Source organism: Dunckerocampus dactyliophorus, chromosome 10 (assembly GCF_027744805.1).
Source record: "Dunckerocampus dactyliophorus isolate RoL2022-P2 chromosome 10, RoL_Ddac_1.1, whole genome shotgun sequence".
In the NCBI taxonomy this organism is placed as follows: Eukaryota; Metazoa; Chordata; class Actinopteri; order Syngnathiformes; family Syngnathidae; genus Dunckerocampus; species Dunckerocampus dactyliophorus.
Genome location: NC_072828.1, coordinates 11,601,228 through 11,616,342, shown reverse-complemented (window position 1 = coordinate 11,616,342; position 15,115 = coordinate 11,601,228). Strand labels below are relative to the sequence as shown.

The window sequence follows — 15,115 nt, the reverse complement described above, 5'->3', positions numbered from 1 at the left end:
TCCTCCTCGTCACAATGGCCGCAGCCATTTGTGTGCAGCCGTGTGCCACTTTGCACCTGCCTTTTAAAAGTGCTAAATAAAGCTGCAAAAACATAAATTTACAAAAATAAAGTTGGAAATTTAGGAGAATAAAGTCATGAATTTACGGGGAAAAAAAGTCATAATATTACAAGAATAAAGTCGTAATATTACATCATCGTCATCGCTTTTCAGAAAGGAAGGAAACTTTCCTCTTGCTTCAGACAAGCTTTTATTTATAACGTGGCAGCAAAACAGGCTCGTAAATTTGCGATTTTATTCTTGTGAATGTACAACTTTTTTCTCGTAAATGTACGACTTTCTCCGATTTTTTTTTTCAACGTGGCCCTAATACTTCGTCATAGAAAAGGCCCAAAGATGTAGTTGGACCATAAAGGTTCATATATAGTATTGGTCGTTATGTTGTCTACTATACTGTTGATGTTCTCTTTCATGTAAATGTTCCGTCAAGCCCCACGTTCTGTATATCTATATAGCCTTAAATGGTGCAGATTCATTGTTAATTAAGGTTATAAAGCAGCAATCTTTTGGACATTTATACTGTTGCAATGTATGTTTACTGCATAACAACTTAACACTTTGTTATGTAACATACAGTACAGTATTTTTTGGTATTGCACACTCAAGGAGATTGTTTTTCATTTAAGTGGTTAAAAGTGCATATTTCATGGGTTTTGAGTGGATACACATACAATTTAGGTTAAAAGTACAAGAGGGTGTAAATATACATTTGCTTACATAATATGGATAAATAATATACAGTAAGATTTCACCTTTGAACACAAGTTTGCATTTATATTGTTTGTCTTTATCGCTGTAAGGCTGCAGGATGACTGCATCATCAGTGCACAAGAGTCTAATCGTAATTCAGCCGTGGATGCTACAACTGCACTGGAAAGAATCGCTGTCACTTTACAGCAGGCTTTCAACATTATTTACAGTAACTGTTATTTTTAAAAACAGTAATTTACTGTTCACACTCTAAATTGTCCATAGGTATGAATGTGAGTGTGAATGGTTGTTTGTCTATATGTGCCCTGCCATTGGCTGGCCACCAGTCCAGGGTGTACCCCGCCTCTCGCCCAAAGTCAGCTGGGATAGAAGGCGGCATAGAAGATGGATGGATAATTGGCTATTCATATGAACAAATTACCCTCTAGTGGTCTTTTTTTAACAGAATGATAACATGTATAGTACTGTGAATTTGATCACCATACAGTGTTTGTTGCATTGTGGGAAATTCCACCAGAACTCATGCACATGCGAGACCAGCTCCTCTGCATCCATTGACAACTGCTTATTATTTGGTGAGTATTTTATTAATAACTTGGTGCAAAGTTAATAAGCAATGTTTTCAATTTGTTTGCATTGGCCAACTGTCACATTTTGCCTGGAAATTGCAACCAAAGGCAGCACAGTGCGACTTTTAACACAGAAAAAAACCCTTATTGCCGACCTTGGTGCACCAACAGTAGTGCTGCTCAGTTCCAACACTGCACATTTCGCCATAGCGCTGTTCACAACAGCATCTGCTGAATGACATCCAAGGTCAAGGAAGTTCACTCTCGGTCCTATTTAGTCATTCAGCTCTCTGATGGCTGAGCCTTCATGCAAATATAAGTTTCCGTTTGTAAAAACACACATACACACATACGTCGTAGTGTGTTTACATCTATAGATGGATGACATGATATGAAAGTCAATACTGCCGACTTACCAGTGAGTGTTTCCGAATGAAATGATCTGAAACGACGCACGTCGAGACACATTTAGAGAAACTGGTTCGCTATAAGCCATTTTCATAATTTCTTTTCATTTAAGCTTCAAATGAAATCGCAGGAAGCAGGCTTCAGACCTCGCTACATCGTTTTCTACCTTTTACGTCTTCAACTTACCGTACCAAAAAGAGGCAGCGTGCACACTTGAATTCATCCAAAGCTAAGATTCTTTGTCTTATCTTTTCAAGGACATGCCATTGGACACAACATCGCAACATTTTTCAGGCACCTCATCGGAATAAACTCTGTGTGGGGCACCAAGTTTGGACGGCAGATGTCGGCGTGACTGTAAATTCACGTGTAGACACTTTGCAGAGGCGATTCACGGATTTTCACTGGAACTTAATCTAAGAAGTCAGACTTCAGAGGCCTGCAAACACTAACTGAAAACACTGTTAGCACTTTCTTAATCTGTTATGTTCTGGTCAACAATGTGTTGATTGCAATGTTATTGTTATCATTTCTGGCATTTTTGAGAGCCTTTGCTCATTGGAACAATGTCATATTTTGTTGCAGTTTGTATAAAGATTGCCAGTGTGTTTCAAACTAAATTAGTCAACTGTTAGATATTGTGATTTTTATAAAAAGCACATGCTGTACTGTCAGTCAGAAAAGCGACTCTACACCTCACAGTTCAGCAAACATTTCGTCACAGTCAATGGTAGGAGCATCCGTCCAGTGTCTTGTGCTTATTTGGGGTATTCCAGGTCCCCAGCCACCTCTTGCAGTTCCACCTGGGAGGACACCAAGGTGTTTCCAGGCCAGCTGTCAGACGTAGTCCCACTAGCGCGTCCTTGGTCTACCCTGGGGCTTCCTCCCGGCTGGGCACTCCTGGAACACCTCACAAGGGAGGCATCCAGGAGGCATCTGGACTACCTCAATTGGCTCCTCTTGATGTAAAGGAGCAGCGACTTTACTCTGTGCTCCTCACCCCATCTCTTAGAGTGAGTCCAGCCACCTGTGGGGTGGTGGTCGAGGGCAACATGATCTTCGGCGGCTAAATCTGCTTCTTAGTACACGGGACGTTACCTCTCATGGGACAGTACTCTTAAAATGGACTTGTATATACTTTAGAGTAGTCAGTGTAAAACTTGAATAGCAAGTTTCATTTCAAGTTTCAAGACTATTGTTCATTGAAAAGATAAAACCTAGAAAATGTTTGCTGAAATGTGTGGGGTGCTCACTCACGCACTGGCAAATTTCTAATAGTATGGACTAAAAACAATCTCCTGTGTAAACACAATTACACATTCATCTGACAGTTCTAATTTAACTTTAACTTTGAATTTCCTGTATGAAAGAAGAAGGACCAATTATAGAACCTGCCTCTCATTCCCATTGTAGTCACTTTAATTAGTAAACCTTCCCGTCACATGGAGTCATAAGTCTTTTCAATATAAAAAGACACAATATTCATCAATTCTTTCATTTTTAAATGTCTTCTCTATTTCGTTACTTACTTTCACCACAGTATCCATTGTTTAATGTCGTGGCCGCATGGAACCCCCCACCCCTGAACTGACCTAAAAAGGAATACTTTTGTCCTGCTTTAGATCGTTGTGTGCATTAAAGCCCCTGCACCACATCGCTCAGGAAACAGGAAGTTTGTATATCACTTGCCTATGCTGTAGGAAAAAAACATAATCTCATAGGAGAGGACAAAAAAGTGAGTAAAAACACCTTAACTATGTTTATAACTACTTGCTCATTTCAAATTTCATCAAAATAAGATATCTCGGCCAGCGCCTCTCAAAGTTCTCCCATCACACGTTGGCAATTGAGAACCTTTCAAAATTAGCGCAACAACAGCAGGTAACTGCTGCGTTTATTCTCTGGCTCACATTAGCATGACAGATGTGGTTCATGAGTAGCACACTCTTGTGGTGAATATATGTAATAGCAATTCATTTGCACTTTGGCTGCATCGAGCTCCACATCATGGCTTGTGACTGCCTTTGGGCGGGGCAGACATGACACCTGCTGCTGCTCAGTGAGAACACAAAATGCAGAACAATAAGTGCTTTCCCCATATTAGAAAACTCCCCAACGACGTCAGAAAAAGTCGCTAGATTGGTCGCTAGTCGCTTTTGAGAAAATATGTCGTCAAGGGGGTTGGAATGTCGCCAGATCTAGCAACAAAATTGCCAAGTGGGCAATACTACTCACCCCTACCAAGAAGTTGGAGAACCAGGTGATTATCACCCAGCCAATCAGGGCGGATGGATCACTGTCGTTAGAGAATGTGTCATTGCAGCCTTTGACCAATCAGTGGAGTTCTGGAGCACGGCAAACTTCCTTGTTCTATAAAAAATTGAAAAAGCAAACTTTTGGCTGGTTTTGCTCCCATGTTTATGGTTGGAGACAATTTAAATAATATAATATAAATATTTAATATAATAACAGTATTATATTTAATATAAATAACAGGAAAAACCAGCACCAGTCAGGCCGTAAAGTAACTTGAGAAAGGTTGGAGGCTTTTTCACATACACGCACAAACTCCAAATGAGCATAAACTATAGCAAACAATGCTTTTTATGAATTTGAATAATGAACACTATTATTGCGAATAATTTAAACAGAATTATCTTCGGATTGTTGTTCTGAGCAGCCTGGTCTGAGCTGACTTGTATATGATATGAGTTGTTATTTAAAACATAGGCTCCCAAAGTGGGGTATGTGTACTCCCAGGGGTGCACTAGTTGTCATGGAGGTACGTGAATAAAAATGAAAAACAATTTGCTCTGAACTCTCACAATTACGAGTGCACCTGAATGTCTCACGGCGAGAGGCGAAAGGAACAGAAAGGTGCATGAAGTTCATTGCTCTTTGTGCATTATTACATGAACAAATAAGGAAGTTTGATTGTTATTTTGTGCATTAAGAGTGTTTAATCTTGAAGATTTAATTTATATTGGTGTTGTGAAAACCAATCACTGTGAGTGGGGAGTCCCCCGAAAAGGAGGCTTTATCATTGGTTGTCTGTATTTTGTACTTCAGACACTGCTTTATCATGATTGTTAAACATTCCCTTTAAATTTGGTATTAAATTAATGTGCAGAGCTAAACCATAGCCATACCAATACCAAACCATACCAAAAGGAAGGATGCCAGCATCACACTGGAATAAAGGATATGCAGGATGATTACATGTCAAACTTTGTCAAAATGTTCACCATGCAAAATACACATTTTTGACCCGGACTTACAATAAAATGATTTAACCAATTAATGATGTTCAATATTTCACGTTAATTATGATAAAAAGGTTTATGTTTTTTAAGTGTAGAGTGGAGTAGGGGGTACATGGCTTCAGGTCAAAAGTCTAAAGGGGTAAAAAGTTTGGGAAGCACTGATTTACAACAGCAAGCATGTCATACGTGGAAGTGGTTGTCATCTCTTGTAGCACTGCTGCCATCTAGTGGATAAACTTTGTAGCTCACGTGTGTGTTGTGTCGTGTGTGTTTACAGGTCAATGATGCGCTAGTGCAAATTGTCCAGAGCTCTTGAATAACGTAAGACACATACATACCTGTACATGTATTGTTATCTTTAGCCATTTTATATGCGTTTGCTACCTGTGGTCTAACGTGTGTGTGTGTGTCTATGTGCGTTAGTGCAGCTATGGGCAGCCCCTGTATGAGTTGGCACCTACAGTACCTACTATTTTCTTCCTACTCCACCAGCAGACCCAGAAGCAGATGAGATCTGCCCTGAGTTCCTTCAGGCCCTGGACGCTGTGGACTCGTCTTGGTTGACACGACTCTGCAGCATCACGTGGCACCAGGGGCAGTGCCTCGGATTGGCAGACAGGGTGGTGGTGGTCCAGCTATTGTGGATTCATACTTCTCAGTCTTCCTGGTAAGGTCTATTCAGGGGTTCTGGAGAGGAGGATCCGCCACTAACACTAGTTGAATCTCTGGTCCTGGTCGTGGTACTGTGGCCCAACTCTACACTCTCACCAGGGTCCTTGAGGGTACATATTTTTGTCAGGCATTTTGAAGCACCTTTAACATAGAGGCACTACATTTCTAAAAAAAAATAAAAACATTCTCATAAAAACGTTCTCATTCATACAGTAGCTGGTATTCTTTTTATTTATTCTACTTTGTGTGCCGAACTTGAGTATATTGAATATATAATACGTACCTAAGAGGTCTGTAACAGGCCACACTCTCTCTCCGGTGTGGTTGGTATGGGGGACAAGAGCTCACTTTTGCGTGACATTTTAATCATGCATACTTTTAATGGGATAACAAAATCAATCAAATCCAATGAAAAAATGTGAAACTTTAATTTTGACAAAAACACCAAATGACAATCCAATGTGATTTCCTCCATTAACGTGACTGTATTAATGGTGGGCGCAGTCATTTACAAATAATACAAGAGTGGCTTCATTTTGCACACAAGTTTGCAAGTAATTCGAGGCTAAAACCACATAACAGCACCACATGAAGTCTAAAATATTTTTAAACAAGCTGTGTTTTGAATGTACATTTAGCACCATCAGTTTGAGTGTATTTAAGTCCCTGCAGCTTCCATGACTGTTGCACACTTGTGCTTGCTGACCTGATACTTATAAGTGAACCTTTTATTGCACACGTTGCAACTGAACGGTTTCTCCCCAGTGTGCGTTCTCATGTGTATCATGACATAATGTTTACTAGTGAATCTTTTAGGGCAAAGCGAGCAGGTAAACTGCTTCCCCTCCGTGTGTGTTCTCATGTGTGTGGTCATACAGTACTCGCTGGAAAAACTCTTCCTGCAAACGGAGCAAGTAAAAGGTTTCTCATCAGTGTGTACTCTCATGTGTGATATCATATCATATTTATGTCTGAATCTTTTAGCACAAATTGAACAAGGAAAGGAATTACCCCCTGTGTGTATCATCATGTGTCTTTTCAAGTAATCGTTTGAAGAGAACCTTCTCGCACAAATAAAGCAAGCGTAAGGTTTCTCTCCGGTGTGTGTTCTCATGTGTAATATCATGGGTTTTTGATCTCTGAATCGTTTACCACAAACTGAACAGGAAAATTGGTTCACCCCTGCGTGAATCATCATGTGTCTTTTCAGGTGATCCTTTGAATAGAAGGTTTTAGCACAAACTGAGCAAGCAAAAGGTTTCTCTCCAGCGAGCATTCTCACGCGTCTATACAGACTTCCCCTCTTGTTAGTGTGAAGTCTCATACCACCTTTCGAGTCCTTGTTACTCTCCAAAGGCTGGTGGGTGTCGTCACTGTCATCGGTTTCAGAAGAGTCTGAGATCATGTCGCCCATGTCTGACAGTGGAGCAAAGATGCTGTCTGGTTCTGACTGGATATCTCCGCAATGACCTCCATCAGCTTCTGCTGTCATGTGTTGAGTTAGAGGCTTCGCCCCTTCGTTTGCCTCACTTGACTGTTCCTCCTCTTCCTCTTCCTCTTTAATGTGGGGCAGCTCTGACTCCTGCTGTTCAGAGGGAACCTCTTGACTGTCCACTGACACCTGCTGGATGTCTGCAAACAACATAGAATACAAATGGGTCATTTTAGTTTGCAGTTCTTACTCAAACTATCTACAGCCTAGGTTCCCAAAGTTGGGGTACGCATACCGTACGCCCAGGGGTACGCCAAATTGTGGTAGGGGGGTACGTGAATAAAAATGAAAAACGATTAGCGCCTAACACAATTACGAGTGCGCCTTAAAGCCTCACAGAGAGAGGAGAACGGAGCGGAAAGGAGACAGGGCACGAAGATGTTCATTGCTCTGTGTGCATCATATGAACAAGTAAGTACGTAAGTCTGATTATTATTTTGTGCATTAAGAGTGTTTAATCTTGAAGATTTAGTTTGGTGTTCCAATCCCTGCATGGCGTAGTGATGAAAAACTGTCACTGTGAGTGGGGACTCCCCTGAAAATGAGGCTATATCGTTGGCTGTCTGGATTTTTGTATTTCGGACACTGCTTTATCTTGATTGATAAACTTTTCCCTTCAATTTGGGATTAAATTAATACGCCGATTTAAACCATAGCCATCGTGAGTGGACAAAACAAGTGCAGCTCAAATTCAACCCATTCAAACGGAAGGATGCCAACATCAGACTGCAATAAAAGATAAGTAGGATGAATACTTATCTATTTATCAGTGCTCATGTCAAACTTGATCAAAATGTGACCATGCAAAATACACATTTTTGACCTGGAATTACCATAAAATTAAGTAACAAATTAATTATGTTCAATATTTGAAGATAGGATAAGATAAAAAAAAGGTTATGTGTGCAGGAGCAGGGGATACATGGCTGCGGGTCAGATGTCTGAAGGCGTACACAAAGGTAAAAACTTTGGGATGTGAGGGATGCCCAGATCGATTGGCCACTTAGAGAGGAAATGTGAATATTTACAGTAAGTAGATTTTGGTGTTTACCCCTAAATTTTCTGCTTGCGTTCCTAAAATTTTAAGTTAGGGTCCGTTGTGCTCCTAGTAAAAAAAAGGTAGTCAGGTGCCCTGTATTATATCTGTATGGGATGCTAATGAAGGTGATACCAGCCAAACCACCATCATTGGCGGGCAGAGGCCTCACTCCATTGTATCCTAACGATCGTCACTTGACATCACTGAAGAGCCAAACATTCCTGTCTGGACCTGCCTCCCCCTTTAGATGAGAAATAGTCTGGATCTTGCACCAAGCTCTCACACTAGAGCTGTCCTATCTAGTCTGACTGGTGTGTGTCTCATCTCGTCTTTGAGCATGAACTGATGAAGCCTGCTCGGGTGAGAGGCGAAATGTCTTCTAAGACAACCTGAACAGTCCAATTGCGATCGATTGAATGCCTTGAGATTATTAGTAATTACATACTTTTGGGGCCCCGTGGTAGTCAGCAGACCTTGGAATTGTCCTGACTTTTCCCCTTTGCACCCCAGGCCACCAGTACTCGTCATAAATTAATTTAAAATGTGTAATTAATCCATGTGATCGTTATCAGACGATTTCACTCATGGATGATCAGTATCGGAATCGGCAGTATTGTTTTTCTCTTGCTTCTCTATTTCGAACAAACAGGCCACTCACGACATTAAATCAATCGCAACTGGGCGATTCAGGCTGTCTTAGGGGCTATCCACCCTGAACGTGTTCAGGTCAAAACAGCAAAGTAGTTTATCGTTTCAGCCTCTCATCCACACAGAAACGGCGTTCTGGTTGCCCTAAAACGATATTTTTTTAAAACAGCTTCCAGAGTGGGAAAGCCTCTTTTGGCTTCCGTCCTCTCCTGCACAAAGATTTAACATGTTTATAAATTGTGTTGTTTCCCTTTTTTACGCTGTTTATGATGTGCAAATAATAAATAAATAAAAGAAAAAAAATCTGAAAACACTGGCTTGCCGTTTTCGCGTCAGCTTTCTACACGAAAACGTCACCGACCCACCGCCACCCCGTCGCCATCATGTGACCAGAAGTGAGCTTTGATGACAAACCAACATAGTATCTGAATATTCCGACCGACATGAATCACTCCAGTCGACATTCTCCTGATATTTTGTTGTCTTATGCTCCATAATGAAGTCATTCCACTTCTCATAAACCTAGATGAGCCTTGGAGAGCACGTCCGCTCACAGCACCACACGTAGGTGTGCCTTGTGTATTACATCCTTTTCACTCAGTGATCCGTTCCCGTCTGGATGCAATTATTTAATAATCCGACAACAGTGTGGATGCAAATTTTTTCAGCAGCCCACAAAAAAAAATTCTCAGGAGCGTTCCTGTGTGGACAGGGCGGTGTGGACACAACCCCCAACCAAGAATGGGTTAACTGTTGATATGCCATGTGATACCAAGTTCTACTTTAGAGGATAAATACTTGGAACTCACATCATACACACACACTAGTCCTATCTAGTTTTTAGGCAAGGGGCCCCATAAAGGGGGGAAAGTTAGGACAATTCCGAGGGCCCCTGACTGACAGGGACCCCAGTAAATAGGTGTTTTGCTGTCTGCTTGTGCTTTTTTTTTAAATATACGTCAGAAAACGATTAAATTAATCTCTTGTATTTGGCAGTAACAGTTCAATAGCTACAGTGACCAAAAGTAATCTTCCATATTGACTGACCCCCCCCTACCTTCACTGCGCTGTAGCTGCAGCGTGTTGCCTGTCAGTCTGCATTTGCGGCAGAGCAGAGTGAAACTATGTTGCCTGTTACTAATAAAATAATGTCTGGGAGTGAAAAAAGGAAAGAGAGAAAGAGGAGAGGAGAGAAGAAAGGCAAGCGAAAAGGGTGTCAATATGTGACTCGTTTTTTTTTGTAGCCGAGCCAGTCTGTGTGTCGTGGAAATGAACCTGTTAGCTTAATATCCACAATCAAATAAGCTAGCAGAGTGTTAGCATGTTGTGTTAGCCTAAATGTCACTCCTTTTTTAGCAGACATTTAATCAGCACAGCTAAATTTGTACCATGTATTATTAAATCAGTTGCCCCTCCCCCATTTACCAGATTTAACAAACGAGTCAGCAACAGACCTGTCTCCCCATAACTGTACCCCTCCCTGTCCCAGTGAAGAAGGTGAGCATCACTGTGTTCAAGGACATGTCACTTAGTATCACACAGAAACGGTGCCCTGGTTGCCCTAAAACAATATTTTTTCTGTGGGAATTACAAAAAAGAAACATTATTTTTGTGACAACAAATTCAAACCAATACATTTTCCACATAATGTTTCCATTTCAACCTTCGTTTCTTGTTGGCAAATTTAAATGTTAATGTACTGTATATGTAGGTCTTTCATAAATGTTAAAAACATTTTGGAAATTTACAATTCAAATTACAGTGAGACTGTAAAAGATGGGCTTTAGCACATTTGTTATGTTCTCTTGCATCAAATAGTGAACTGCATACTACAGCATATGGACAACTCCATCCATCCATTTTCTATACCGCTTCTCCTCTTTAGGGTCGCGGGGGCATGCTGGAGCCTATCCCAGCTGACTTCGGGCGACAGGTGGGGTACACCCTGGACTGGTCGCCAGCACATATAGACAAACAATCATTCACACTCACATTCATTCCTATGGACAATTTAGAGTCTCCAATTAACCTAACATGCATGTTTTTGGAATGTGGGAGGAAACCGGAGTACCTGGAGAAAACACACGCACGCACGGGGAGAACATGCAAACTCCACACAGAAATGCCCAAGGGAGAATCAAACCCAGATCTCCAGACTGTTACTGTGTTGGCCAACATGCTAACCACCAGACCACCGTGCGGCCCCACATGTACAACTCACTAGCAGTAAATATTACACTGCTAGTCTTGAACAATAAGAAGCAACACATTTGCAAACCTTCAGAGTTGGAGTTACTGTATGTAAAGCTCTTGTTGGGTTGGTTAAGGTTCCAGAGATGTGACAACAGCTGCCGGGGGAGGGGTAAGGTGATTTTTTTCATGGGGTCCAGAATTCCTGGCGGTGCCCCTGCTTTTAACCTACCCGGATGAGAGTGGTGGATGCGAAAATGTCTTCAAAGACAACCTGATCAGTCCAGTTGCGATCGATTCAATGCCCAAGAACATCCGGGTATTGATGTTGCATTCACCATACTTTTCAGCAAGGACTCTAGCGTTAAACCAGGTTCACCAACTCACCATCCACTTCCGTAGTACTCCCTGCGCGGGTTTGGCTGCCATGATGGTGAGCAGAATCCAGAATCATTGCATTGTAAACATGTCCTCAGCACACTGCTCAGCCATTAAGATTTGCCATTTTTCAAGTTCCCCCAAAACAAAGACAGGTATGTGTCATAAAAATGTCATAAAAACGTCCTCCTAAACAAGAAACCAACTGACCATAACACACTGGAAGAACTTGTTAACAGATCAACTTTCAATGGAAAAAATGTCAGCTTCAATCGATCACAGCACACCCCATTTCAACAAAACATGGTCTACGTTTATTCAAAAATTGACATCTACAAATGCTTGATCTCAATTCCACAGAATTTATTCCTCAAAATCCTTTTTTTGTGTTGTAATATTTGCACATATATACAAGTACCTGTAAACACTGTGCACGCACACACACACACACACACACACTCCCTCTCCATGTGTTAGTTTCTGTCTGTTGGTTGAGATAAGTATGCTCATATAGTAACCCTCCCCTGACGTATCTATTACCAAACCATCTGGTTTGTCACGATGTAAATACTTCATTTCTGTTACATTGTTTTTCGTTCTTATGTTGTCTGACTTTCCAGTCTCTGTAAATGAAAATAAAGTGGTCCTCCAGAAGCGGAAAAAATATGAGAGCTGCGTATTTGTCGACGTCACTTGGGAAATGGCCATTTTCTAAGGTGTTCGGACCATAACGGCGCCCGTCACGGACAAAAATATAATTTTTTTTTACAAATTTATGATTCGCTTTTAAAAAACGAACAACGTACATAACATAATTACAAACAATATAGAACATATTTAAGCAAAGATGACAATTCATGTCAGTGACCCTTTAAAGCTACTTTGTTTCTCCGGGTGATTAGTTGAATTTATCACAAGTCAGTGATGATGACGATTTAGGTCAGGGGTCACCAACACAGTGCCCGTGGGCACCAGGTAGCCTCCCACGACCATGAGGCGCCCGCAAGCCTGCTTTTCATTCAGGTTTTCAGTTAATAATGTGAGAACACTAGAAAGAAAAGTATTCTGAAACATAAAATGTGAGTTGTGGATACCAGCATTATGTGAATGTTTTGGTAAAACAAGCATATTTGATCTGTTTGGGTTGAAATAAGGTATGAAAATCATTTCTACAAAAATGAGTAGCTCGTGGCCATTTTCATTTTCTAAAAGTAGCTCTCGCAAGAAAAAACATTGGTGACCCCTGATTTAGGTTATAGTCTATCAAATGTCTTAATGCCATTACTGAAATAAATGTTGCATTGTGTCAACACAGTACTTCCAGTTATATATCCATATAAGTATTTTTTTAAATCGAATTTCTGTTGTTCCTTATGGACATGAAAAAATAACCAGATTTTTTTTTTATCAATTAACTGGAATGCTAATTAATGGATTAGTGGAATGGTAATGAATGATGCCATGTGTGGTCCAGCACACACTTATTATTTCGTTATATTGTTAGTTTAATTATATACATACTGAATAAAATGTATTATTAACATGTTATGCCTGAGTAAGACTCTATAAAAGGAAAAATATGAAACAATGTTTTACATTTATTTGTATTTATTATTATTTAATTATTTTATGAATTACAATTATTATGATTTATCCATCACGGCCAACCAGAACCATCCAATGCACCGCATCATCTCCCGACAAAAGAGCAGTTTCAGTGGCTGATTACTATCACTGCCATGCTCCAGCAAAAGACCAAGCAGATCATTCCTCCCCCACGCCATGCGGCTTTTCATCACAACAGAGGGGGAGCAGTAAAACACACACACAGGACTGGACTTGTGTGGAGTTTGCATGTTCTCCCCGTGCATGCGTGGGTTTCCTCCCACATTCCAAAAACATGCATGTTAGGTTAATTGGCGACTCTAAATTGTCCATAGGTATGAATGTGAGGGTGAATGGTTGTTTGTCTATATGTGCCCTGCGATTGGCTGGCGTACCCCGCCTGTCGCCCAAAGTCAGCTGGGATAGGCTCCAGCATACCCTAAAGAGGAGAAGCGGAAAGAAAATGGATAGATGGTTGGATTCTGATTGGAGACATTGGATGGATTTCTTCTTTTTCTTGTCTCTCATGTCTTGTCTTGGTTTTATCAGTGTAGCACAGCGTATAACTTTATTTTATAATCAGCTCAAAGCTAGTGAATACATCGTGCACGATTGTCCGCCTTAGCCCCGCCCACTTCTCGTGCTAACCATCATGGCGGACTTTCTCCTCCACAGCGTACTACGCTCTGTTCCATTCATTTGCGACTAATTACCAATCCTCTTTAACTGTACAATCCTTGCTTTTCAGAATGCTAAGTGTAAGTGCGCGAATTGAGACACAGCCAATGCCTTTGTTTGTATTTTATAGCAAAGTGTGCATTTACTACAACTCTAACAACTGGTGCATCGCATAATTTACAAAATCTTCATTTAAATTTCACTTTTTAAAAAAGCTGAATTGACTGATATCAGCCTCCGTAGACGGCATGGGTTGTGTACTTCGGACCATGCACATCCAGATTGCTATTGTGTAATAATAATAATTTACTCAACTAAATGCAACCTGTTGATTCGGTTTAACCATTTAAAGTTACACGATAAGGTAGAAGGATGTAAACAAACCTGGGTTGGGAAGCAAAACTTGATTTTTGAGAAGAGCGTCCAGCAGTTGTTGTTGTCGATCTTTCTCCTTTTTTGTCCTCGAAAGTTCCTCCTCGTACTCTGCTATGGTTCTTTCAAACAGTCCAAATATTTCTTCAACGGCAGCATTTAGTCGCTGCTCCATTAACGCTCTCAGCATTTGAACTTTACACATTTTGTCCTCACACAAAACCCGCGTGTTGCTAACTTCCGGCGTTTCTTCTTCGCTGGTCTATCCCTGCAGCTTGCAAACACGTGGACTAAACGCTGATTTTAAAAGTCCAATCAAGTGTACTGCCTCTTGGTGCTTGAAGACGTTTCACCTTGAACGCAAAATGTTTGTTCCGCGCGAAATATTTCGGCGCACAGTTGCTATATGTATGTGTGTGGTGGGTGTGTCCTCTGCGGCGGTGAGGCCTTTGGTGAATGGCCGTTTTTGCATATAGATAGGCCATCCCCCTCCCTCTCAGTGACCACTTCCCCCATGGTGTGAAACATTCTTCTGAGGAGAGATGTTGGGCAGAGATACCAGTTGAAAACTTTTGTTAGCAAGCTTCATTATGCATAGCTCACTGTATAGGGACGTAGCACCAAACTCTGGGCCCCCAAACATAACCCTTGTAAAGGGGCCCCCTCAAGGTGTAGGTCGTCTCAGATAGTCTTAATTTTTTTAAAGCAACCTTATTATTAAACATTGAGAGCAAAATGTGTTTTACCTTTTACATTTATTATGTCAGTTTTTGTAACTGACATAAAGTGCTCGTGACACCAAAATGGGTTAATTTTATTTTTTTTTCTGTGCAAAACAACATTGAAAGGCATATTTCCTATGTAACATGTGCTCGAATGTTGACTTATTTACCCTTTTTTGGGTTTTTCGCCACTGAAAATCAAACGATCAGAGACTGGAGGAGGACGTAACGTCACGTCGGGAACACGCTTGCAATACATCGGTTTCGTATTGTTGAGGTGCATTTTTTGTTGATTTTCCGCTTGGTTT

The 15,115-nt window shown here is 40.9% G+C and overlaps 2 protein-coding genes across 4 annotated transcripts in view; both read right to left on the bottom strand.

Annotated features, from left to right (window-relative positions):
• Positions 1 to 4,007, bottom strand: part of clocka (clock circadian regulator a) — a 32,008-nt gene extending 28,001 nt beyond the window's left edge. For all 3 annotated transcript variants that reach the window (XM_054790683.1, XM_054790687.1, XM_054790688.1), the window contains exon 1: positions 3,984 to 4,007. The gene's annotated coding sequence lies outside the window, so the exon portion shown is untranslated. The remainder of the gene's footprint in view (positions 1 to 3,983) is intronic.
• A 2,124-nt stretch (positions 4,008 to 6,131) lies between these two features.
• On the bottom strand, positions 6,132 to 14,502 carry LOC129189011 (zinc finger protein 180-like). The gene is made up of 2 exons (XM_054790229.1): positions 14,098 to 14,502; positions 6,132 to 7,315 (listed from the first exon to the last, which is right to left on the bottom strand). Exons 1-2 carry the CDS (start codon positions 14,288 to 14,290, stop codon positions 6,342 to 6,344), a joined length of 1,167 nt encoding a protein of 388 aa, XP_054646204.1. The 5' UTR covers positions 14,291 to 14,502; the 3' UTR covers positions 6,132 to 6,341.
• Positions 14,503 to 15,115: the final 613 nt, after the last annotated feature.

Bases quoted from the DNA above. Each gene is read 5' to 3' on its own strand.
- LOC129189011 (XM_054790229.1), bottom strand. From the start codon at position 14,290: ATGTGTAAAGTTCAAATGCTGAGAGCGTTAATGGAGCAGCGACTAAAT. The intron at 7,316-14,097 runs GTTTGTTTACAT...TGTTGTTTGCAG, and splicing joins AGTTTTGCTTCCCAACCCAG to ACATCCAGCAGGTGTCAGTG.